Source organism: Nipponia nippon, unplaced genomic scaffold (assembly GCF_047370975.1).
Source record: "Nipponia nippon isolate SJK-2023a ecotype South Korea unplaced genomic scaffold, ASM4737097v1 scaffold_15, whole genome shotgun sequence".
NCBI lineage: Eukaryota > Metazoa > Chordata > Aves > Pelecaniformes > Threskiornithidae > Nipponia > Nipponia nippon.
Window position 1 is genome coordinate 9,068,623 of NW_028262331.1, and position 26,214 is coordinate 9,094,836.

The 26,214-nt window shown below is 45.6% G+C and overlaps 1 protein-coding gene across 1 annotated transcript; it reads right to left on the bottom strand.

The window, feature by feature from the left end:
- Nucleotides 1-4,254: 4,254 nt before the first annotated feature.
- CHCT1 (CHD1 helical C-terminal domain containing 1) lies at nucleotides 4,255-12,035 on the bottom strand. The gene is made up of 6 exons (XM_009470020.2): nucleotides 11,979-12,035; nucleotides 11,079-11,207; nucleotides 9,913-10,088; nucleotides 9,288-9,387; nucleotides 6,205-6,326; nucleotides 4,255-4,381 (listed from the first exon to the last, which is right to left on the bottom strand). The coding sequence occupies exons 1-6, from the start codon at nucleotides 12,033-12,035 to the stop codon at nucleotides 4,255-4,257; spliced, it is 711 nt and encodes a 236-aa protein (XP_009468295.2).
- Between the last annotated feature and the right edge of the window lie 14,179 nt (nucleotides 12,036-26,214).

Below are 26,214 nucleotides of genomic sequence, written 5' to 3' on the forward strand. Positions count from 1 at the left end.
CGGATCTGAAAGCAGCTTCTGGGGCGCTGAAGCCGGCTCGCAGCGGGTCTGCGTTCCTCCTTTCCTCTGAGCTGTTTTGCCGACGTTGCCTTTATTCTGGCGCGTCCGGGCTGGCTCCCCAGAGGTGGAAGAGACTTGCACGCCTCGGAGCCAGTTAGGGCCCCTTGCTGTCAGCTTGCACCTCTTCGCCGCTGGCCGCGGTGCGGCCCCCCGGGAGGCGAGGCCCGTCTGCAGTGCTCTTGGTTTCATTACTTAACGGTAGGGAGAGCAGGTCGTGCAGTCAGTCTGCAGTGTCTGGTTTATCCAGCTAACTTTGAAACCAGAATAAATGTTGCTGGGATAACTTTTTATACCATTACTGCCATCAGTACTGGAAGAAGCTGTACAAGGCTGGGCAGCTTGCCTTGAGCGGGGTGCTTGGGTTTCCGTACACCTCTGATCATATAGCTTTGGGGGTGCTGTCATCGTAGCTGGCCCCTTCCTTTTGTGTTTGATACTCTTTACTGCGTCCCGAGTTGTAAATGTGGCTGCCTTTTCACCGAGGATCTGCTGATACTCCAGCAGTTGAATTAAAAAGCAGAAGCACTTAATGAAACTGGGCTATAGGTTTTGATGGCTTTAGTTTTTCTATTTTATTTATTTAAAGGAGAATCTTTAGACAATGCACTCCCAAAACAGATGAAGTGGTATTTATAGTTCAGTAATTCAGACTCCACTACGTCAGTGTGGAAATGCCTGTGTGCAAATACCTGTAGCTGTTGGTAGTTGACTGTAATGAGATTTTTAAAACAAACAAAAGAGCCCCAGCCCTGCGGACACCCAGGAGGCAGAATGTCCCCCCCTCCTGAGGAGGGGGCTGTGCTCGGCAGCCATGTGAGCCCACCACCAGTTTTAAGCTGCAGTGTCCCGAGTTGCAAAGAGAGGGCGGTTCTGGCCGCTGCCACGGACCAGGCCCGCTTGCCGGGCGCGCACGCTCTCAGAGGAGCGGCTGCATGGGGAGAGGTGCTAATGTTCGTTTTGGTTCTGGTTTTTCCCCTTCTCAACTTGTCTTGTTGATAATTTCATTGACCATTCATGCAGATTTATCTGGAAACTTCCCTAAAAGCTCGCAGCCGATGAAGAGCCGTGCGGCTCCCTCCAATCTCCAGCTGCATAAAAGCTGCTGGAAGCGGGCTGTATCCCCGCTGCCAGCGCAGCCTCGGGACAAGGAGCAGGCGGATGTGTTCCCTGCGTTCAGGAGTAGGGGGTTCTGGTCTGTGGGGTGGGTCTGTAACGAGGCTTCAGGTGCGGTGGTTGTTCTTGTGTCTTGTACTGGTGTCCAGATCCAGGGAAACCCCTTTTTCTCCCAAGCCTCTGCGTTTCACTGGTAATGGGGCAGCCCGAGAGCATTATCAGGAGAAAGCGAAATGGCGTGACGAGGTTGGTTCTGGTTCTTAATGGCGCTCTGAGGGCTTTCACCTTTAATACCCTACCTGTGCCGATTGCTCCACGTTCACCTGGGCGCTTGCTGTAGTCCTTAATACTCGGGTGCTCTTGTGGGCGCAAAGTGAAGACGTTAATACCGGCCTCTATGGGCAAATCGCTACAGCTGCTGGTTGTGAGCTGCCGCGGTGACGGACCGAGCCTGTCGGGTACCTGTGAAGCGTGAACCACGGGAGGGCGGGAGCCCTCCTTAGCTGTCAGCCGTGGGTCCTCCCCTGCTTGCTGGTCTTTTTTCCCCCTAAAGTAGCCACAGGAACACGAAGCCTCTCGTGCAAGTGAGCAGCCACGGCACAAAAGCATCTTGTGTGGCTGCCCTGCGTGCAGGAAAGGCTGGAAATCAGCATTTCTAGGAGCTTTTCTTTTTAAACCCTCAGGTTTCCGAGTCACTTGAGTTTGTCTTTAGTTTGCCTGTAAATGACCTACAAAGCTGCCGGTGCGTGCTGGGCTCGGGCAGAGGTCTCTCCTCATTTCACAGGTCTGCGATTTCAGTTTTCAAAGGAAAAACACCTCCAACCGCTGGTCCGGCTGTTCGGAGGCCGAGTGCCACCGCGAGGTGCCGCACCCTGAGGAACCCAGGTAAGGTCTCTGTGCCGGGTTCACCTTTTGTAAAACAAGGACGACTCCAGCGGTGCTGAGGCTGAAGTCGTCAGGGCTGTGGCAGTGCCCGTTGCGGTTGTGTAGCCCGATACGTCGGATCCATGCAAATGTAAATGGGTGAAAGATGCAAGTCCCCGGGTGTCTGCCTGTGTTCCTGCAACTTTCTCAATTCTTTTCCTTCTCCTCAGGGAAACATTGACATTTTGGGAGTGCTGAAGCCAAACTACCAAGCACAAACCACCAACCAGGGGACTCAGTAAGAAGTCTGTTCGCTTCAGCTGGTATGAAGGAAGAATTAACAACAATGAAACCCCAAACTGTTCCTGCCCAGGTCAAGGTAACCTGGTGTTGAAAACAGAGGCGTGAGGCTGTATTGCTGATTTTGGGGGAGGTGACAAATCAAGCTGGGTAAAAGCTGCCTCCCAGTAATGACCTTCTTCCCCTGCTGCGTCTGAGCAAAGTCCAAAACCCTGACACCAGCAAGGATCGCACTCTTCCTCGTGCTGGCAAAAGGGACCACAATTCCCCTAGAACCGGCTTGAGGCGAGCTGCTGGGGGCAGGCTGGCTTGTTTGCGGGTGGTCTGGGTTTTCTTAAGCATTAAGAGAAATGCTCCCTTGGACTTCTGAAGCACGGGGAGCTCTTTCTGGCTGGCAGAAAGCGTAGTGGATCTCTGACGGGGATGGCTCCTGTCCTGGGGACGTCCGTCCCAGGGTGACTGCCTGCCAGCCGGCATCGCTTCTGCGGAGCCACGGGCAGCACAACTTCTGCTTATTCCTGACATCTTTTGTTTCCCACTGAACAAAGTTTCTGCTTTCTATGGCACAAAACGTGCGCTTTACTATCCTGAACTTAACTGGCGATAGTGGGCTCTGCTTGCATCTCTTCAGGTTTGTGGTTTTGGGGGTAAAAGGGTTTTTGTGTCTTTTTTCTTTTTTTTTTTTTTTTGGTCTTTGGTTCTACATTATGCACCGACACTTTATAAAATGCATGAAAATCTTACTTTCCTTAAGAGCCCAAGCCAAGGTTGTGCAACACCTCCCTGAATTCCCTGACGCTCCGTTTAAATCGAAAAGAGCAAACAGCCTGAGTTAGGAAACGCGCGCTGAGCGCTGCAAGCCGTGCGGTTGTGCAAGTCTGCTGCGGTAGCACCGCTGCCCGCCAGCTTCCACAACTAAACAGCAGGAAAAAGCAATCCCTGTAACGCTGCGTGAGGGGCGCTGATACACCCTGGGGGTTGTAGCAAAGGTTTTCTCATTGTACCTTTAGAGCAGGGACCTCCGAAGGTGAAATCTTTTCTCTTTGCCCACGTCATCTGGTCAGGAAGCCGTGAGGTTATTTCTGGCAGACCTCAGTTTTCCTTGAGAGCTTTCCTGTCACTTCTAAGTCACCTCAAGTCCTACTGGAAAAATTGTAGAATAATCCAAGTCTTGAGCAGGCTTTAATCTTGCTCAGTTCTGTCTTAAACAAGTGTGACATTTTGAGGGCATGCAGTATTTTTCTGATGCAGCTACATGTGCTACTACATTTCACGTATAGCGTGTGTGCTACGGAGCAAGCTCAAAACCTTTAGCTGAAAGAAGTATTCTATTATTCTAAGAAAATTCCTCACGTTCTGCTGCTGAGCCAGGCCTGCACCACACAAGCGTCTGCTCTTATGCGCAATGAAACCCAATGCGAGAAGCTGAATCTGTTGCCCGGTGCAGGCAACACGCGCCATCCTCCTTCGCAGCCTCTCACCAACGACTTTTGGTGTGCGATTGGCAGCGGTGCCTCCGCGGGCAGCACAGCCAGGGACTTCAGTCGCTTGCCAAGGTCTGTGGATGTGATCCAAGATGCCGTTTACAAAAGATCTGTTGTCTTGATTCTAAAAATGGCCTGTGTTATCTGCCCTTCCAAAGGGATCTAGGAGGGATTTTTCTTGCTTGGGTTCAGGTCTGAAGACAATAACTAAGCCCCCGACCCAATCATCTGATTTTTAGCATGTGGGAAGGAAAGGTCTTTAGGTTTCTACTGGTCAGACTAAAACCTTTCCATGCCAAGCTATTGATGTTTCTGATGTTTTCTTAAAACCTGGATTCCACCATAAATCAAATCTAGCCAACCCTAAAGCACAAACCAGCCACTTTTGTTACTATTGTCTCTTCTCTCTATTTCTGTCCTGAAGCATTATATCTCAGATGAGCCTCTTCTGCAGCAGCAGTCGAACAGGGCTGCAGCCGTCTCGGTCTGGATCGATGGACGGCAGCTGCTGCATCTGTCGAGAACACTGATGTGTGTATGGGCTCATGGCCATTATTTGCCTAAAACAGTTAGAAATGACAAGTGTATGTGTGAAAGTTATGAAGCTTTTTTTTTTACCAGAATATATTCCGTACACCGGTCTCTCCTCCCCGGTCGGTATGGCTGCTGACCATGTGGAGGGATTGCGTGTGTGTGTGTGTGAGTAGAAATGAATGGGGAACAGACCCTGCTCTCGGCAGAAGAGGGTTTCTGCCATAGCGAGGAAAGGAACAGCTGCCCCTTTCCTTACAGATGCTGCTCTTCCATTATTGGGGCTTCTGAAAAAAAGATTGATTTAGTAAAGGTAGGTCTGATACTTACACATCCTTGATCAAGTCTTGATGCTGGTGCACAGCTGTTAGGAAACTCCAGGATAGTAATAAATAAGGTCACATGGGTTAAAATATAATTTTCATTTTGCTTGGATCGAAGCTTGTTGCTACGATGCTGCAAGTATTTCAGTATTCTGTGGTTTTGGGAAACCATGAAGACTGTCTTTTTATTCCCTGCTTTTTGTTCAGGTGATGATACTGTATTAAGTGATTTCTGTCTTTCTGTTGACCTCTGAAGCTGTTTGTGAGAACCTTTAAAAAAGAAAAAACAAACACACACAAGGTAAATGGAAGGCATAATTCCACTGAGAAGCTGTATCTCCTACAGGAGCTGATACTGGTATGCCTAAGCTGTCCTCTGGGGGCTTTACTGGGTGGATTCTGCATATGGTTCAATTCCACAAAGACACTGTCACCAGAGAGACATGGGAACGCCAGGCTGCTCGTGATGGCTTGTCACGCAGGCTCTCAAGCAACCAGCCATCCCAAACCCTTGCTATGTTCATTAAGTTTTGGTTGCGCTAAGTTTTAGTGGTTTGTGTACTTTGTGTCTCTGGTGCATTTATCTACGTAAGAATTGGTTGGGTGATATTTTCCCCATCCTTACAGGGCAACAGACAAGCGGAGGAGGACTGCCTGGAGCCGCACAGCCGGCAGGTTAGTGTGGGACTCCTACTCAGCCTCCCAGATCACACTGTCTAGCTAGCTCTTGTTTTTTGACTTTCAGTTTATCCATTTGGATTTTAAGTGCTCCCTCAGAGCTGTTACATACCAGATTGGACTTTTTTAGAGGTAAATACAGAGACTGGGGAGAAAAGAGATGAAAAGCAAGATGGTTATGGGTGTATGAGAACTCCCACAGGACATGTGATTGCATTTTAGCAGCTTGAAAATAGGCTTATGTGGGACAAATCCTCCTTCCGCAGGCAGACTGTGGCACCTGTCTGTGGCAAAGCCGATCTCATCAGCAATTGCGTCTCGTGTCCCTTTTCCATACCTCCTTCGGGTTTGTGTATGCCAGAGTTCTGGCTGGAGTGAACAGGCTGCCAGTCGCTCTGGTTAGCAAACACGCCTGCTACAGGTTGGTCTGCATTTTTGCTGCAGAAGGCAAGTGTGTGTGGCTCTGCGAGGGTGGGCCCAAAGGCAAACCACAAGTATGGTTTGAGCATCCAGATTGCTATGTAAAGACACACTAATTAATGCCAGCTGACGTAGGCCAACAAAGGGCTGTCTTCTCCTTCCTTACTATTGCCTTATGCTATAGTAACTTCTCTTGCTGCTGTTTTTCCTACTCCCATGTCTCTTCCGAGACAGCAGTTCAACCTGCCCAGCTCCTCTAGCTCCACCACTGGTCACGTCTTCACCTGCTGATCCTTTTGCAAAAATACCAAGTGCAGACGGCTCTACTTGAGCAGGAAAATGCTTTTCCTGCTTGGTGCCAATATGATGCTGGCTATGCAAGTACCTCTCATGTGTCATTCTTGCTGCTGGGTGGTGACTGTCTCTCTGACCTGGGTGTTCCTCCAGGTCTCTTGGTACCTCTGCAGAGACCCCAACTGATGTAGAGCTGCTTCAGTTTCTTGTCTTCGAGTCCTGGAACTGAATCTGGCTTTTCTGAAGGACAGCATAATTGCTTTAAAAAACAAACAAACAAACAAACAAAAACCCAAAAAAACTTCTAAAGATATTTATATGAGCAAACAGCACACATTGACTCATGCTTGGGCAATAACTCTTGCTTAACCATGGTTCTGTTGGGTGGCAGCAGCAATGAGCTGAGAAATGACTGTACCATCTGCACAAATCCTCGCCCTGCGAAGTGTTTGTTCCTCACAGTTGAGATCCGAGGCTTCATCCCACCCAGTCCTGCTGGCCTCTGCAAAGCCCTGGTTTCTGTGCTGTCTCTGTTCCCCTGCGCTGACGCCCAGCTCGGCTATTTGTGCAGCCTGGCGCCCCCAGCCCAGCCTACCCAAGCACCTAAAGTCTGTGTTTTAAAGCAAGAACCCTTCTCAGCGTGCTCGTGAGAGGACTGTTGTTTTTCAGGTGCTGCGGGGAGATGGTCAGTAGCTGACGGTGCCATTTGGTGGCCACTTGTGAACCAGGGCTCAGGCGTGTGTAATGGGACGTGGGTGCTGCTCAGCCCCACTGCCACGGGTGAGGGGGTGCTGTGGACGGGTGTGCGCTGCCACTGGATGTCACTGTCGCTTTATGGCACTCTGTGCGCTGGGAGGATGGCTGGGGGTGGCGATGGGTCCCTGCGCCGAACATCCGAAGGGTGGTGGGATGGTGCCACGGAGCCGGATGGAGAGCGGCCGCCTGCGCTGCGCAGCCTTCTAGGCAATCCCAAAGAAAATAATTTTTGTGTTGCCAGTGATCATGGTGTTTGACCTTTTTTCTTCCCCCCCCCGACTTCCAGAGCCTCAGCTAGCCCAGAAGACCTATTCCTTTACTCTCTGACTGAGATGCGGGGCCGCTTTCTACAGCTTTTGGCAGTGTATGGGAGACAGCAGATTGACAGGAAAATGATGCTCTGTTCTAGCTCTAAGCTGAGTAGTGGCTCTGGTCTGGTATTTACAGTAAGTCTAACAACAGAGAATTGGGACCAGTGTTTAAATTCAAATGTGGTTGTGGGTTTTTTTAATAATAATAAAAAAAAGCCTAAAAGCCCAAATGTGAGGGAAGGGGACACAGATCCCTAGTTTTAAGACGACTGGTGAACAAGGCTAGCGGAGGGCTGCTCGCTAGCCTCTCTCCTTTAACAAAACTCACAAAATTATCAAATTACCATGCTGACAACCTCAATCGCTTACTAATTACATATTGATTCTGTATTTTTATGCTCACTCATCTAAATAATGAGGCGTTTCCAAATAATCTATTTCTGTTGTGTGGAGCGCGCCGGTCCCCCGTCCCCCCCTGGATCCACAGCCTGTTGTTTATGCTCTAGCAGGGAGCCGACTGCTGTTCCCTTCCCACAAAGGGCAAAGACGCTTATTTTTCTCCCACTTGTCTTGCATAACAAAAGGCATTTATCAACCATTACGTAACGGCAGAATTTGTCACTTCTTCTGCCGGCCTTTTTGGAGGCAGCCTTGTCCCCAGCGCCGCGCAGCCGTAACCGGCAGGCTCTTGCTGGCTGCAGGCTGGTGCACGCTCCTCGGCACACGCCGGAGCATCCCCATAGCGCACGACGCAGCGTGACTAATGCTTGTCACCCACCATTCGTTTTTATTCCTTTTATTTTTTTTCCCCTCCTTGGAAAGGAAGATGTGGAATTGTGTGCTTTGGTTGTGGTTTTTATGTATGGGAGCAAGAGAATGGGAAGGTGTTTGGGGGGGTTATTTGCTTTTTAATACTTGTTCCGAGGTGGCAATGGGGAGCTGCCCTTGGCCGCGTGCCCTGTGGGAGCAGCGGGGCTTGTCCTTAGCTGGGTCATGTCCTGGGCTCAGCGGAGCCCCTGAGAAGGGCCGTGCTGGAAATGGAGCTCAATTCGCCCTCCGCAGCACTCGCGAGTTTAAGGGAGCAAGAACGCCTGTCGCCGCCTGCCTCCTGGAGCTGCCAGTTGCTTTTTTTAATATCTCCCAATTAATCTTGGGTGTCTCATGCCAGCAACAGGAATTTGGTTTGTTGTTTTGGTTTTTTTTCTTTTTTCTTTACAATAACTTTGATTTCCTCATTGTTGGAGTATCTTTTCAGAGCCTTAAAAATAAATAAATCTTTTGCTTCCCTGTAAACTAAAAGCAAAAGCTGCATGGCCAGCTTCCCCCTTTCTCTCTAACTGGAGGAGACAGCTGTTTACCTGCGGCCTCAAACTTATTTATGGCCTTATCACTGCCAGCTATCAGATGACCACAGCTCCCTTTTTAACGAGAAGCAAGCGGTGCTCCAGTAACCCAATGAGGTATCGCCTGCTGCTGTTTTCTAATTTACTCAAAACAATTTCCTAGTTGACTTCCTTTTTTTTTTTTTTTAAATTGTAGATCTGTTTTTAATTTCTTCTTAATAAACTTCTTCAAGTATGTGTTTCTTGTGGACTTTTGAACTTCCTGGTGTACTCAGCCTTTGCTCAGGAGGTATGTTTATGATTGGCTATGAGTGTGCCTAAATGGGTTAACCCTTTGGAGTCGGTGTTCTTGGGAAACTGTTCATTACAGTTCCCTTGTGTAGCTGATGCTCAGGCACAGAAATGAGCTTTGGCAAGCACAGGCTTTACCTGAACTCGTTGCTTATTTCAAAGTTTAACTTTTCTATCATCAGATAAAACTATGGATCAGATGTAGTCTGTAAAGCACAGCTGGAAACATGAGATCAGTGAAGAGCTCTGAAAATTGTAAACTGCAGGGCTGGGGACATCAGCTCAGCTTCCCAGAGCCAGCCAGGGAAAGCTACTGGCTGTTGTGACAGCTCAGGGCCTGCGTTATGGTAGGAACTGGCAATATCTGCAGGATTCATGGCCTTTTGATAAACAGGCTTCTCGGTAGCAGGTTTCTCCTTTGGTATGGATCAACCTATGTAAGCTGCATGGTATAGTTATACGCTTAAAGTTAGCACAGCAGAAACACCTTGTGGGGTATTAACTTTCCTGTTTGCTTACCAGAAACTTATCCATTTGATTGGTCTTGATGTACTTATACAGCTTCTGCAGCTGCTTTGCATCCATCTCTGAGAAGAGGGAGACGAACTGCCAGAACATCCTTGGGAAAAGAAAGACATGCGGATTGTGCATGTAAGTACAAACTTCATCCTCTTCCTCATTCTGCCCCCTAGTTCTGGCGTGGCGAGTGTAACCCTGATATACTCCTTGCACAGCTTTCTCCCCTGCCCCCCCTTTTTTTCTCCCCAAAGCTTATAAACTTCTAAAGAATTGTTCTTCCCTAAGCATGGGAAGGATTATCTGTTAACTCAGGTGCCCGCATAGGAGCTCCTTTACTTGCAAAGGGATGTTGCTGATGGGCAGTACATCAAAATTGGTCTCACGCTGGGCAGGAGTAAGAGCCGCATGGCCTCTGCTAAAATTACCTGCAAAATCTGTGAGCATTCAGCAGTTAGAGCAAGCTATACAAGCCGCCTGTTGACACCCAATCTCCTTGCCACTGCCTGGAAATGTAAGGCCAAAGCAGGTGGCTAAATGCCCGCTGGGAGCAGCAGAGGCAGAGCCCATCTCGCTGGGAGCATCGCCGGTGTGGTACCACCGGAGCCGGGTAAGAGGAGACCCTTACTTCTGCCAGTGCTTGACTTCTGAGGCTCTGCAGTACCGCTGGAGAAACAGATCGATGCGGTCCCCGATGACGGTCAAGCTTTCCTTCGTGTACTTCAGTTTTTTCTCTGTGGGGAGGTGCTGAGGCAAATGCAGTTTCCTAAGTGACTTCTTAAAGGGTCTCAAAAGTTCCTTGCACTGTAAAGAAAACGGGTTGGCATAGGTATTGGAATAGCCCTCTCAATCCAGATCTCAGGCATTCCTTTTCACTACATAAACTGATTAAATACCTGGCTGGGAAAGCACTGAAGGAGCGTTGTGTTTTGGTGAGTGTCTCTGTGTGGACGTGGGGGAGCTGGGTCTTCAGCAGGACCTCTGTCGCTCTGCAGGAGTCGCTCCTGCACGTCCCAAGGTTGGTGACACCCTGGGCGAAGCATGTTGAAGGTGACATGAAAAGGGAATTGAGGTATTTCCAAGACTGGGAATTCCTTTTTAATGTTGTAGGGTGAAAGAGAAAAATTTCAGGCTACAGAAGAGCTGTTGTTCTGCAGGGAGGGGGGAAGGGAACTACTTTACTGCTTTTCTCACCCTGCTTCTTCCTGTGGCCAAACCTGGGATGTGTTGCAAATGTTTGTGCGTGACGCAGGAGCAAATGCTGCATATGGGGTTTTTTTGGTCTGTTACGTGCACTGGGCTGTGACTGGGGCTGTGTTTATGCCATGATGCACCAGGAACGGGCAGGTCATGTCCCACAGGGGGGAGGATGGTATGAGATGGAGGTTTGTGGCTGTGGCGTAAGTGATTCAGGGGAACCAAACCACCGTAGCCAGGGAGCACAGGGCATCATGTGAAATGATAACGTAGCAGTACTTGTTTTGAAAACCTGAACAGTGTATGTGAAACGTGATTATTTTGTTGTTGTTGTTTTGGGGGTTTTTTGTGGTGGTGTTGTGGGTTTGGTTTTTTGGGGTTTTTTTGTTTTTTTTAAACTAGAAGTGTGATGTCCAGATGACTTGAAACCAATGATGAGGTAAAAACTTTCAGACGTGGAAGCAAGCTACAGAACAAAGTGTCTGTCCTGCTTTTTTGCTCCCTCTGCCAAACTCCTAGGTTTTATTTGCTCCCTCTCTCTCAAGACCCTGAGATGCCACTGACTTTTCTATTGCTAATTTCTATTTAATATCTCACAATTTTAAAGGTGTCCTGATCAAGGCCGTCTGCGTAGCAGATGAGCGGAGTCTTGCACGGTGGAGCACTCTCACTGCCCGTTACAAAGGCTGCCTCCTTCGCTGTGCCAGCCAGATCCTTCTCTGTGGTCTACAAATTGCCAAAGCCACAGGTTAGTCTTCCACTTCATTCAAATCTTGCATCCTTTCTTTAAAAAACTGCCAAGGACAAACCCTGTCGTAAGGCTCAGAAACATTTCTCTTCCTGACAAATCATTTCAGATCGGGTTTTCAGAGGTGCTTAATGAAGCCAGGTATTCAATTATAATTAAAAGTCCGTAAGAATTAGGTGCCTACTTGAAGTCCCTTCTGGAAAGCCTATCTCTAATAAATTACAAGGTAAACAATGGCCACTCATTCCTAATGGCATTAATCAAATAAGGGCTGGCAGTCACTTGTTAAGTGGAAATATGTGGTTATGCTGGACTCATTACAATGCCACGCTGCTCCATCCACAGCTTTTATTGATGGCAAAGGTACCATGGCTGACCTACTGCAAAGCCAGATTGAAAACAAAACAAAATCCTCAGGCACTGCACTTGCATCTCCCTGGTCCGAGGAGGGGGATATTTTCTCTTGCAAAGGGCAATGGCTGTTTTCCGTGTCAACATTTGTGTAGGTAACTCCTCCACTCATCTTTTGGAAAGCAATGCTTATATAACTGACTTAAACACAAGCTTATGTTGCCTTTTAAAACATGCTGAAGTGTGTAGGAAGAGAAGTCCTTTCCTCTCTGACATGTTCTGCTCCCTTGGAAGATTACTTCTCTGCAAATTTGATCCCAAACTACATTTCAGAGGTGAAATTGAAGCTCGACTCTGCTTTGTTCTTGCTAGGGGCTGATCTCCCTGCCCGTGCTCACCTGGCCATCTGTGCCGTCCCTTGCCCCGGCTCTGTCCGCTTCATCCTTAAAGCCCATCTTCTCCATAGCACACAGACCCCCTCTCCCTTCCTCGGGGCCTCACTCGCACCAGGTAGGAAGGGAAAACTGCCACGGAGCCGTGTTTGGACCAAAACGTGCTGGGGTGACCAAGGTGACCGGGGTTGCCTGGACACCGGTTCTGAGTTCCGTCAACCACGGAGACTGCTGGGGCCCTCCGGCCCCACAACACTGTGGCCCTCCAGGGCAGAGTCACCTCTCCCCATCAGTTTTGCCATTCACTTGTGGTCCTAAAGAAATAGGCAGAAACCCCTGGATTTTCCCCTTGCTGGTAGTGGTCAAGATGTTCAATGCTGTCAATGGCTCCTGTGGGCGATGGGAGGGAAGGGTCCCTTGCTTTGCTTTGTTTGCACCTGTGGGAGCTTGGTGTGGGGCTCTTGGCTGGTGCTAGGTTTGCACCTGCAGCAATTCCAGCACCTGTACCTGTGCATCAGTCTGGATTATTCTGGCCTCTGAAGGTGGTGCAAAGTGCAGCTCTTCCCAAGTCAGATGTATGGCTCTGTGCTGCATTGGCTATCTGCAAGCGCGGGTGCAGCAATACTGATTTTCCTCCACGGCTTGTGCACTAGCAAGTTCAAGACAGGCCTTTCTCCAGCTCTCCCACCACAGCTGCTGAGCTATGCTGTGGGGAAGCACCGGCCCCGAGGCAGGGGCCAGAAAGCCTGGCTCACATGGGGCCAGGGATGATGTCTGTAACGGAGGCAGTCCCATTTGATGGGAAACAGAGGTGCCACCAGGAAAAGAGATCCTGGGCTGCGCCCTAGGTGTTTTTCAGGGAGCTGGTTGGAGTTGAGACCTCAACTCCGATCACAGTGTGATGGAAATTCAGGGTTACCTCCTTCACAGATGGCGGTGAAAGCCAACAGCAGTGAGATCTCACTCTCCTGGGTAACATCTCTTTAAAAGCTCTCCTTTTTAGAAAGAATAAATTTCGCTTGCCAGGAAGAAGTCTGGAAAGGCTTGGAGTTAAAGGGACTTTATTTTGGAAATTTCCTTCAAGGCAAAACGCTTTCACAAAGAAAAATGTGTCGGGCTCCCGTCATGCCATGACCAGTCAGACAAGTGCAATTGTTTTGTCCCTTGGACAATTAGTGTAATTGCCGCAGCTGTGATTCAGCTGTGCTCCTGTGCCAGGTCGCTTCTGGCACCGGGAGTCATCTCGAGGGCTGTACAAAGGCCCCCTCTCTCTGAGGTTCCCCCGGGCACGGCTGTGCGGAGGGACTGGCACTGCTCTTGGCAGAAGTTCGGATAGTTTTGGTCAAGCATTTCTCTGTGCATCCATCGATGCTGAGCACCCGCCGAGCCAAATGCCTGGTGCAGGTAGTAGCCTTGTGAAGTACCTATTGATGGGTCTTGAATCAGAGACAGGTTCTTATTTTCAGGCTGTCTTAGGGAAGTTTGGCCTTTACCCATGATTGAATTCAATGGTGACAAAAATCCATTAAGACAACACGTCTCCTTAAGATGTTTGTGGCATTTTCCCTCCTGTGTCTGCGTTCTGCCTCCTCCACGTCTAAAATTCTTCTGTCAGCTCTCTGTTACAGGAGCCTTGCACAGGCTGGTGCTGAGCAGACACAAAGACAATTACCTTCTAACGCTTTGCAGTTAGGTTTGCTTATGACCATCTGAGGTATGTTACAACTTGTTTAGCCTGCACTACGATTTTACAGTATGTTATATGTTACTTAACACAAGGTAAGCTATGCAGAGTGAAGCAGTGGTGGTAGCACGGGTAAGTGTACCTATGCTAGCTTCAGCCTGGTTTTTGCAAGGACTATGTTAGAGGTGGTTTGGTTGAAGGGGATGTTGAAAATGCAGCTGGTTTCTCAATGCCTGTTACCAACTGCCCTCTTGCTGTGTTTGCTGCCTGCAGTCATGACAGCTGTCCCCAGTGTGGCAGGCAGCTCCTCTCCTTTTCACCTCCAGAGGTTTAAACCAAGGAGTAACCAGTTTATGCTCTTACCTCTCAAGTCAGGGTATCGAAGGGTAGCATGTTCCTGGCTAACAGGAGCACAAGAGAAATGAAGCTGGTTCAGCACAAGCTTTCACACACATCAGCAGCTAGATTAAAAGCCATTTAGGAGCTCTATGGACATACGCTGGTTGTTAGCATAGGCATAACCTGTATTTGCATGGCCATATCTGTGTCCTTGTGAGATTACAGCTTCCACAGAGCATGTGACTACAGCATGGAGCGGCCCTCTTGGCTTATCAGGTGTACACTTCACTGTTTCGGAGGATGGAGAAGGCCTTGAGTTCACCTTGAAAATCCCTGTCTTTGTTCTTCTACCTTTCAGCGTACGCTGCTCCCAGAGCTCAGACAAAGTGATAAATATACAAGCAGGAGGTACAGGTGGACTTCCCTGGCCTGTCTTCATCTGAGGATCTTGCTCTATTTAGTTGCTGTCCATTAACCTGGTATGCAAGGGAGCAGTCTTGGTAGTCTTCTCTGGCGCTACTCGGTACAGTAGCAGAGCAGGAGACCGGACAGCTGAGGTTGCAAAACGCCTTTTTTCGTTGCTGAACCATATAGTAATGTTCAAAGCTGTGCTCTGACCACTGGAGCTATAAACCTTCCCTCTCTTTTGAATTTTTTTGGTAGCACTGAGTCAGATTTCAGTTCATTTTGTTCATCATGTAAGGTCTTGTGGACAAGTCCGCTCCTGCGAGATCAGGCATGAGACATGCCTTTGAGTCCTCAGACGTCTGTGGCTGTATCCCTTCCCCCTGCCCCCCTGGAAGACAACATTACTTCTACTTTGAAGCCTGTCACGTTGGAAGATGGCATAACCCAGACCACATTTATGTAAATCTGTCAGATTATATTGCTTACTTAAGGGCAGGAGTCCTTTCAAACAATGTTCTAATTGGATGGAGAAAAGTCAGGAGTACAAACGGATTATGCATCTTATATTTCTCCCTGTGAAGGAAAAGGAGCCTAAGTGCCAGTCAAACACACTGACTGTAACAGTGCACCTTAGGGAAAACTTTTCCTTTTCCCCGACAGCTCTTTTGTGAATATTAATTTCTACTATTTGAGTGTCTTAGTCTTCCAGGAGCTGTGGAAGTGCAAACATTAACCAACTTCTCTAGTACAGCAGCTCTTCCAGTGCAAGAGTAAGCATGTAGCCAAAAAGGAAACAGCTGTGAAGATGCTCTGTTTATGCTGCTGTTTGCTGTTTTAGGCAGATTTACCATGAATACCACGTGTGATGTGATGAGTCAGGTTGCATATAATATACGCAGGTGTCTGATGCAATATTTATTTACTAGTAGGTCACAGGGAAGGAGAGCTGATAAACGCAGATATGTATAGAGGTACTTTACATTATACTTAAACCAACTGCATGTACACGTGGTTTAGTTAAACATAAAAACCAAACATCATTGTCAGATGTATTGCAACATAATATTAAATAGGAATTGTAATGAGGAATGTTTCTCAGCAACTTGTTCCTACCAGGAGGGTGGTGAACGCTTCATTTGATAGAGTGATTAATGATACTCGGCGCAACCGCTCAGACTGTAGGGGCGGAGGCTTTGCTAATTGGATCTGGAAATTCCTGGTGCTTAAGGATGATGAAAACTTTCATAGTCAACTGGAGACCTGTCTTCTCCCTGCAGTTGGATGCCAATAAATACAGTTCAAGTTAATAAATCTTGTATTGGGGGAAGAGATCTGAAAGAGAATTTGGACCTAGTTATGTGGCATTATTAGAGGCATCTTAATATACCATAGGAGTCCCTGTTTGCTAAGTGTTGGGAGTTGCTCATTTAATCACTTGTTTGAACTAATGCGGTAAAGAACACAAACACAATTTGTGACCAGTGGTGTGTAGAAGCCACAGATACATCTGCATCAATTTTATCCACTTAATCTCTTCTTGCAAAATCTGATCAGTTGTGGGCCAAGTATTCCCCTACTGGAAGACACAGCTAGCCAAACCTTCTATGGTGCCCAAAGCTACTAGTGACTAACCTCGCATGCTGGACACCTCCTTGTCAATAGATGTATCTTCAGGTGTTTCTACATTACTTAACACTTCAACAGTTTTGCAGATGTTTGTCTTTAGCTTTTCAGCCAGATGTTAGTGAGCTTATTAATGATGTTTGCTAATGTCATATAACTATTTTTTAAGCTGTTTGAAGTCCTCAGGAACTGAAAGAGCATTATCAGCTTCCTCCATACTTTGCAACTTGCAGCCTGTGAGAAACAGGATAGTTAAAGGCTTTCCTTCTTATTGTGCTTCAGAAGTTTTCAAGTTTTCATGTAAACTGAAATAGGCATTGTTAATGAGATGTTAATAAGCCCATCCCTTTGCTGCTGCTTATAAAATCAAATCTGTACAGCCGCAAGCTGCGCCAACGGCCTCAAGCTGTGCCAGGGAAAGTTTAGGTTGGATATTAGGAAAAACTTCTTCACCGAAAGGGCGGTCAGGCACTGGCCCAGGCTGCCCAGGGAAGTGGTTGAGTCCTCATCCCTGGAGGTATTTAAAAGATGGGTAGACATGGTGCTTGAGGACATGGTTTAGTGGTGGACTTGGCAGTGACAGGTTAACAGTTGGACTTGATGATCTTAAGGGTCTTTTCCAACCTTAACGATTCTATGATCCTATGATTCTATAAATTGGATATCTCTTAATATGGAAAATAATTTAACTACTTTTGTTAATCTTTTGGATCATGTAATACAAACTGCAGTAGATGAAATCTGCCTTGTTCCCTTCCCCCTCCCTAACAAATTTACCCACCATCTTAGTAACTAATAGAAGCAGCCTGGAAAATGATGAGACTGGTATGCCTGTGCCAAAAGGTCAGCTCTGCCTGGGGAATGCGGCAGGGGTTTGCATGGGATTAGCAAGATGTGCAGAGAGGCACTGAATGCATAACCCAAATAGGAGCCACAACGTAGAGGTAGGGAGTAAAAAAAAGAAATGAGGGAGAAGTGGGAGAACTAAGTATTGCTTGGGAGGGAAAAAAGGGCTTGAAATCAACAGCAAGGGAGAAAGGTGGGCATAACCAGGTGGGAAACCCAGTTGCTCTGGGAGCCAAGGAAAGAGCTCTCCTAGTCTCAAAATGGAAGAAAACAACCTGAAGCAGAGAGAGAGGGAGACAACCTGGTAGAGAAATGCCCATCAAGACAAGGATGCCTTCAGGGAGGCAGTACAGAACTTGGTGATGCTTTTTTTTTTTTTTCAATTAGATATAAAGAAAATTAACTCCGGGGAAAAACCCCTGCTGGTTCAGAGAGCAAAGTGCCAGCCCCCTTGTGCACAGCTCTGTGCTGGGGAGATGAAGTGAGGAGCTTGCAGATCTCCCTCTGTGCGTGCCCTGTGCCCTGCGTTCACAGCTCTGCCCTGGGCATGCCGCAAGCCCTCCTCAGCAAACAGCTGCTCTCCCATGAGATTTTTTCCTCTCTTTGCAATGGAGAGGAATAAAGTAATAAAATAAATCATAAAATAATAAAAATGGAGAGGAATAAAAAGGGATTTTCCTCTCTCTGCAGTAGAGAAATAAAGTGTCAGGCCACCAGGAGGGGTTTTCCTGTCCTGTTTTTTGTTCCCAGTCTTGAGGCTTTTCTCTGAACAACTCAATGGGGAAAAACTTTTGCCATGTTGTATCTGTGCTTACAAAGAGGATGGAAAATAACAACTAGTCGGAGCAATTGGGGCTCAGAGCCAGGAGACTGTCTGCATTAGGTCTCTCCCCTCTCTGAGTCATGGCACCCTCGATTTCAAAGCCTCCCTTTATGGCAGAGGCTCTCAAATCTGTATCTTCTTTCCCTGCTCCTTTAGAAGATTTTGCTATCTGCCTCCAGGGATCTTGTTCTTAGCACAGGAGTGTCAGGCTGGCTACGATTCCCAGGGCAATCAGTGCCACTGGGCTGGCTGCCCGCTGGCACGCGGTGTGATGAGGCTTCTGGGCACGTGACGTGTGCCAGGGTTGCAAGGGGTAACGAAGTTCAGTCTCCTGGTAGTATTCACGTCTCAGCCCTCTGTTGTCACTGCTGCCCTCTTCGTGCACATCCCACCTCACGGATCCTGTCTTTCTCCTGCTCCCATACCTGTGCCTCACATCACGCTGCCCCGTGCCTGACCCTGTATGCAAGAAGGGTGGCCAGTGCTTGGAGTATTCTTAAATTTCCACTTAACACTTACTTCAGTTCATGGATTTTCCAGAGGAAGTCAGGGTTTGGGGGTATTTTTTTTTATTTTGGTTTTATTAAAAAGAAAAAAGCAAGGAAATTCCCCTCCAGCCTACAGAATGCAGCTATCAAGAGAAGTGGCTTCATTTCTCTTTCTTAAAGCATTGAACACTCTGTCATGCTCAAAATAATAAAACCAAAAAAGGCCAGCCTTCTTTATGTGATGGGTTTCAGTCTCTTGTATTGATAGTGCAGTGGGGTAGCTGTAGTGAAACACAGGCTCTGCTGAGACAGGCAGAAGGAAAAAAAAAAATAAGCAGTGTGTGCCATTTAATTTCTGCAATGTTCTGATTCCCTCCTACCAGCCTGAAAATGCTAAACCTGATCCTTTGTCTGGCATATGGGGATTTGGAGAATTGTTGCTAATTAGTGCGGTTGTGCTATCTAGCTTAACTGGCTTAAATAATATATTAAGTGCTTTTATGATCTTCCACAACAAGCTGGAATGCAAAGAGGTGCATTTTATGCTGTTTATACTTTATGGCAGGCATAACTTACGTAACATTAATCTGCAGAAAAAAATTGGTTTTGATGATTTATTGCTTGTATAATTCACAGCCAGGGCTCTAGATAAGATCCTGTTGTGCTAGGTGCTATGCAGATGCAGGGCATGCATCTCTGTCTTGAGAAGGTGGAGTCTAATTGCAGGGAGGGAGGCGATGGGTGGCTACAGGGAATGGTGGGGCAGAACTATCGGACACCACTGGTCAAAGCACTGCTGAGCTCGTGTAGGTCTGATGGCAAAAGCAAAAAGTGGGGGATCTGGAAGAGGGTCACAGGAACTCATGATCTAACTTATTTAGAGGACACTCCCATTATTTTAATTAAAATTTAAGATGAAATTAGGAATGGGTTACTAAGCATCATATCTAGAAGTGGGAGTATTCTAGGGTCTAGATTAGTGCTTATCCAGAAAAAGAAAGGCATTATGTCTGCTCAAGAATCTTTTTTTACCCCCCTTTTTTATAGCAATAATTCTGTTAGTCATCTGATTCCACCCAAATTCCAGTGTGTCTTGCCTCAAAATCTAAATTTTCTATTATCTGCTGTTGTACCTAAAGTTTAAACAAAATCTGAGAAGATCATGCTGTGAATGTCTTGTTGCTGGATCTAGTGTGATGAATAATTACGGAGTGGCTGAGCAATGCTAGCCAGAGGCTCAGAGAACCTGGTAGAGACACATGTTGCGGGGGGGCATAAATCACAAAGGAAATTAGTGATAATGATGAAAAGATGGGCACATTCTGACCTATAATGTGGTTTAGTTTGACGTAGTCTCTGTAAAATCACAAGGACTGTTAGAATATGCTGGTAATTAGCAGTATTTCACCTATTTGAAATTAAAGCATTGTGCAGGCTCTGCAGATTAGAAGAAAAAGTAGTTTTTTGTCTGGTTTTGCTTCCTAGTAGCTTGAAAACAGGGAGGTGAGAGACTTGTGTCAAATCTTGAAGTATAATTTTGCAATTAAAAGACTAAGGAGAAACTGAAGGTCTTCAGATCACACTTTCCTAGCTGTGACATAAAATTAACAGCTATCTTCATTCTCATTCTGTTTCACTATTCCTGCAGAGGAGCAAGCAAAAAGAACTCCCTAGGCTGGCTTCAGTGAAATGGAGGAACTGTTACTTAAACGTAACAAGATATGGGCTGGGAGAGGAGAGATTTTTGTTGGTATTAGTTAGCTAATGTTTGCACACCACTTTGGATGTTATAAAGTGATATATATCTAATGCTAAAATTTGAGAGATGCTCTCTGGGAGATAGGAAACACTGTTTAAAGGCATTTTCTGATTGGCTAAATGGAAAATTTCAAGGTCACACATGCACCGGCTTGCAGGGCTGCACAGCTGGTACCTCATCACTAAAACCAGCAGAATCTCAACTAGAAAGCTGTTAGTTAACTGTGTGGGTAAAAATGGAAGGATAAATTGAAACTACCTGAAAGTGGAAGACAGCCGGGAAGTGATAAGAGAAAGAGAAATGAGAGGAGAAACTCTTGCCTGTCATCATGGTGTCCATGTGCTTTATAACAACTTCAAATTGCTCCTGTCCTTGAATGTACCAATTTTCTTTTTCAAGCTGCAACAACTTGGCAACCTCCAGCTACTCTGAACTTGTCTTCTATTGCTAAGAATCTGCTCAAGAGTCTACTCAATATTCCAGGCCTAATTTTTATTATATTAGCTGAAAGGAGCTGCTAGGCCAAAAGCTCTTCTAGGAGTAGCTGGGCTTCTAACCAAAGGGAGAGTGAGTGCCAAAGGCTTTTATGGATCATTTAACAGTATTTTTTATATAATAAAAACACATGCAAATGCTTAACATAGTAGGCAAAATTTTGGTTAACTCCTAATGCTTTACCTTGCTGCACGGGTACAATCAATCCACAAAAATGGCAAGGCATAACGTTGAAGGAGCTATTTGTCCAGCAGCGATATGTCATGTTTGGTTTTGAGAGTCCACTGTAACACATCACCAGCCGTGGCGTGTTCAGTTGAAACGACAACTAAACAATCTGGTCATCTGCATCCTGTTGTGGCTTCTTGCCGTATTTAGGGGGAAGAGGTGTGATGTAGTGGTTTGAGCAGATGGCAAGCCATCGGACTTTTTTTGCTGCTTTGTTGGCTTGATCAGCTGTTCTTCATTGACCTGTTCTTCATTACCTGTTTCACACCATAAAATAGAGGTCTGTTATTTTAATGTCTCTTTTTTTTAATCCCTGTCTGTAGGGTGTCTGGAGTGTTCTTAACTCAAACAGGGAGGTGTAACTTTTGGATCACGATCAGTGGTAGTGTGTGCGTACCAGCATAAAAATACGCGTGTGTGCGTGCATACACATTTGTATGTGCAGTTGCCCAGAGTTCTTCTATCATCTGTGTTGTGAAAGCACTGAACTGAGACATCAGTCTGTTGGCAAGGTCACGAAGCCTGGCAGCTTTCTCTATTCGGGGATGTCCTTTGTTTGTTCAGTGTTTGAATCGTGTGAAACCTTTAATTAGCAAATAAGATGCTTTGGCCTTCCCTTCCAAGATCTGAAATGGAATTAAGGGAAGTGCAAGGATGTGCCAAATGACATGACAGTACTGGCTCCATGGTTTTTGTTTTACTCCGCTGTCCTGCTGTTTTGAGATGTGCTTTCCATTGTATCAGCTGCTGGCAAAACGTTCATGAAGTTGTTACGTGTTTTATGCTTTGGTGTTGCTTTTTCTATATACAACAATCAAACTGCTAAGATGTTGGGGACCCTGTGTGCAGCAGCTGTTGAGCTGAGAAGAAAGAAGCTTGCTCTTTGAAAAGGAAAGTTGCCCTGTTGTGCCACAGTGGTAAGCCGCTGCCTGCTGCGCACCGGGTTTGCTGTTGCACTCTGGGGGCGATGCAAGCATCCTCTTTCTACAAGGCAATTTGGACTTTTCTGAAACAGAGTAAACAGTAGTCACTTCTTGCAAAGCCACTCCTTTCATTTGATCTTCTGTTATTAATTATTTGCACTTCCTCTTGTTACAACGCTCTTTTTTGCTGCTGAGGATGAACTGCAGAGAAATCCTTTACTTCCATTCCAACGACGCAGTGGTTTTCTGTCTACAAGAGAGTACAGAATTGCTTTTATCAAACATATTTCTTTTCCCATTGTTTCCTGGTGACAGATACTACTCTTAATCTACACAGAGACAACACTTTGAAATGGGAGATCTATGTTCCCATCAATTTTTGTTACGTTGATAAATCATAGCATGTCTCACTTTCTGAATGACATGCTTCTGGATTTAGGTTTGCTTTTTTTTTTTGTCACAGTTTTTCTTTTTCAATGCTAGTGACAGCCTTTCCAAAGCTCATCTGTTCCTTTAGCATTCACTCCAGCAGGCTGATTAATTCTGTCACACTTTTCCCCATATACAGCATAATCAAACAGGTTGATAGAAAATCAGGAAGGATGTGGTATTTATAAAAATTTCTAAGGCATTACACATAGCTTGTGACTTTTGTTAGTTGTGGCACCTTGTTTCTTCTGGGTTGGAGGAACGTCAGCAAAGTCTGCCAGGAAAAAAAGGGTTTTTACTGTTCTTTGTGGGCCTCAAGTGTGATTGTGTCACCCTTCTACGCACAAGGAAGCTTTGCTTAGGAGAACATCAAGAATGGAGGGTGCCTTATGGTGTTTTCTTCTGTGTGTTTCAAAGGCAGCTGCAGTAAAAGTAGGGGATCACTTACCCACAAATCTTAAAATAGCTAAGAATGCGTGTGACATACCTCATTTTCTTTGGTTGTGTAGAGAACACTATTAATAACATGAGCTGAAATTACGTATTGAGTAGTAATATGAGCAGCAATTCTGAGTGGCTTTAAACCTGTCATGAACTCTCCGAACAAAAACATCCAGAGGGAAGTGGCTCAGCAAAAATATTAAGTCTCTTATAAAGGGGTGGCAAAATTAAACAGAGGTTGCCCACAGCCCAAATAAGGCCTGTGAGATGCTTCCACTTCCCTCGCTGTCTTATCCTGTAGAGGACTGGGAACTGCTGTCCAAACCCCTCTTCCCATGTCTGCTGCAACCTGAAATACAGGTATGGTTTTTGCTGCCTGTGGGTGTGCGTAGCAGGTCTCCTGTCACTATTGCCTGCGTAGCAGTAGCAGTCACCTCCGTGCTGTGCTGTCACTAAACTCAGCCCTTTGGGGCAGAGGGACACCCATTCTCTCCTGCCTCCCCACCCTGCTTACGTGGTAGTGACTCATTAGGAAAGAGGAAGGTATGAAGTGCCTGCTGCTGCTGGGAAGCAGCAGGGGACGATTGCCAGCCCAGGGGTAAAGGGCCTGGCTGTTATGGCAGAGGCAGCAGTGTCCGGGTGGCTGGGGAAGGGCAACTGCTTGAACAAGTGCTGGGAAGTGGGGATCCATAGGGCAGGTGTAGAAAGAGAAGTGCCCTCCTACTGAAAATCAGGGGGAAAAATCCAAATCTTCTCGCTCTGAGAGGCCCCCTGGCTACACCATGCTGCAACCCTGGTGAGCACTGCGTTCATTAACACATCCCTTCGACAAGGGGGGGTGATCGCTGGGTTTGCAGAAATCCTGGCTGAGTATTTGTGGTTAAAAAATAAACACAACATTTATTAAGAATAGGGTGGGGCTTCCTGAGAAAAGAAAATGAAGTCTTAATGTAATCTTCTATCTGCTACTGCTAGTTACAGTGAGCTTATTAAAACTGAATTCTATAAGTATTACATTTATCATCATCTCCTTTTTTTTTTTTTTTTTTTTTTTTTTTTAATTCAGCTTTGACCATAAAAGCCATGGCCTTTTCCCCTGCAATATTCTGCTACAAAGTTCATGCTGGCAATAGGGTGGGAGTACAGCTTACATGATAACAATGTGACATAGGAGAGTCCTGGTAAGAATCTGTTCGTTTGGGGTTCCCCCCCCCCCCCCCCCCCGCCCCAGTTCATATAAATCTGTAGCAAATGTCACTCTCTGACTACTACTCTAAACCACTTGTTTCCTAGAAAATGTGGGATGTGATAAAAGTTGCAATTTGCATATGTAGTTCTTTGAGGAAGCCTTTTGCGTTTTCCCCTCTCCCTCTGATAACATCAGAATTAGATTGGCAGATAATGATTTGAGGTATTTTTCTCATTCATCAGTTCCTTATAATTAGAAAGATATGAAACCATTTAGCTATGAACACTGCAGGCCTACGGTGAACAAATACTCTTACTGCGCCTTGATATCTCTCCCGCCTTCTGCTCTTTTCAAATATTTGAGATGTGCTCTGCTGCACTCCATTCAGGACTGTCTGTGAAGCAGCAAGGGGTAAAAGTTGTCTCATGTTTGTACAGTGTGTCTCAAATCCTCACTGGTGGCAATAAACACAAATTACAGATGATAATCAGCTCTTATAGTCCTTTACCAAGTTTCCTTCCAGACTGAGAGGTGAAGATCTGTTAGCTGTGTCTGTGTTGGAGATTTGGGATCTACATTTCAAAAGCACGTAAATGTCTTAAAAAAAAAAAAATAAATCCTAGTGCAGTGAGTAGGACTTGTCTGACCAGAATCCATTAAACACAATTACAAATTGTAACAGACAAGGAATGGTTTCTTAAATAGAGGACATATTGAAATTCTGACCTTTGACATGTAAAAATTTAAGCCCTAAATGATTGTTTGAGCATTCACATGCTCACCTATTTTCCTAGTCACAAATTTGATTTTGATGACCAGAGGTTCACTTGCTGGAGTAACAAAAACCTGGAAGACTCCCTTACTGGGTTCCTAATATCCAAATTCCTAAAGATGACCCACAGCATGCTTTAGCAGAATTCTACTTTTTGTAAATAATCCATAAAAATAATACAAAGCTACTTTAAAAAAAAATTACAACTAAGTAATACTTATAGGGAAATATTAATGAGATATGGAGAGTCAGAGAATCTTTGGTGGTACGGGCTATTAATCTGTGGAAGTAGAAAATTTGAGATCCCTTCTGCTCCATTTGACCTAGGCCTTTGACATGAGTTTTCCTATTAATCTCTCAAATCCTTGTCCCCTCGTGCTATTTTGTGGGGTTTTTTTGTCTGCTGTTTCTACACAACACTTCTGGCAGTTTTGGCTTTAGTTTAGCTCTCTGGATGCTTTTTCATCTTTGTGCTGAAAACCCTTTCAGACCTACTTCCTAATCTTGTATTAAGTACAAATACTAAAGAATAGCCTAATGTTTTGTATTTTTTTATATCATCCTCAACATAAAGATTGCAACTATTCAGGAGAATAGAGTGCAGCATTTACATGGAATAGCATAATACATTTACATATTTCGAAGTAGTTTGCAAAAATGAACTGATCCTTAAAAAATTAATAGTATTCCAGGATGGGGGGGAGACAGCTACTGGGGAAAGAGAGGCAGAGGTTTAGAGGCAAAAAAATAGAGCAGGGCCTAGAACTTGCATTTTTAGTTCCTGTTTTTAGTGAATTTTAAATCAGAAAATCCTAGGACTCATCCCGCTCTTAGAATTGTTTTTGATTCACTGCAGCAGTTCCACAATTACTTGGCTTATCTCTTTTGAGTTCAGGCTTCTTCAATGTGGCTTGAAACACCTTCTCCTTAGCAGATGCCCACTTCAGCCTCAGCTGAAGTCTGTGTGACTTTTTTTTCCTGGTAGCCTTGTGGACTGCCAGCCACCCTCCTGGGGACCGACAGCTGCTCTGCCAAGAAGGCAATGGTGCTGCAAGCCTTCTGCAGCTTCTGTGCAGCAGTCAATGTCTGTTTTTCCACACATAATTGACAATGATGCAAAGACACTTAAAGATATTTGCTAAGTGCTTATGAATTAATTTGTGATTAGTGACTAATTAAATAAATCACAGCAATCAAAAGGACACGTGGCCAGTTACAGTTAGGTTTGCATATATAGACTTTTCCACCAGAAGAGGAGCTCAATTCATCTAATACAAGTCTAAATTCACTGTATCTTAATTTGATTTACCTTTGACATTACATTTAAATAGTAGCAACATCTAGAATCTCACGCTCCCCAATAAGGCTTCATTAAAAACTTACTGCCAGATCTAATCCATGGTTAGCATACAAAGTCTTATCTTTAGGTTCCTGCTTCAATGCCTTTGAGAACATGCTTAATTTAATCTGAACAAAGACACTGCCATTGTAAGCCTCCAGTCTGATTTTCCAATCTAGAATATCTCTTTGTTATTAAATTTGGTGCAAGCCATGGTGCATACAATGGATCAAGTAAATTATTTTAAAGCACTCTTCAAACAAAATTCTAGTGCTTGTTAGACATCATTTGTATCTGTGGGGCATAAGAGATGTCACTTTAGTTTGGATTTTTTTTAAAATGTCATACAAAAATGCAGTATAAGTCTAAACAACTTAGCTAGCTGTGAAAAGCAGCAAGCTTTAATGTAATACATATTTTTAACCGCTTTCGGTAGGAGCATTTTTTTTAAAATAT

Coding starts and splice junctions, on each gene's coding strand:
- CHCT1 (XM_009470020.2), bottom strand. CDS start 12,035: ATGGGCTTTAAGGATGAAGCGGACAGAGCCGGGGCAAGGGACGGCACA. Junction 11,208..11,978: donor GGGACGGCACAGATGGCCAG/GTGAGCACGGGC, acceptor GGCAATTTGTAG/ACCACAGAGAAGGATCTGGC. Junction 9,388..9,912: donor GAAGTCAAGCACTGGCAGAA/GTAAGGGTCTCC, acceptor TCTTTTCCCAAG/GATGTTCTGGCAGTTCGTCT.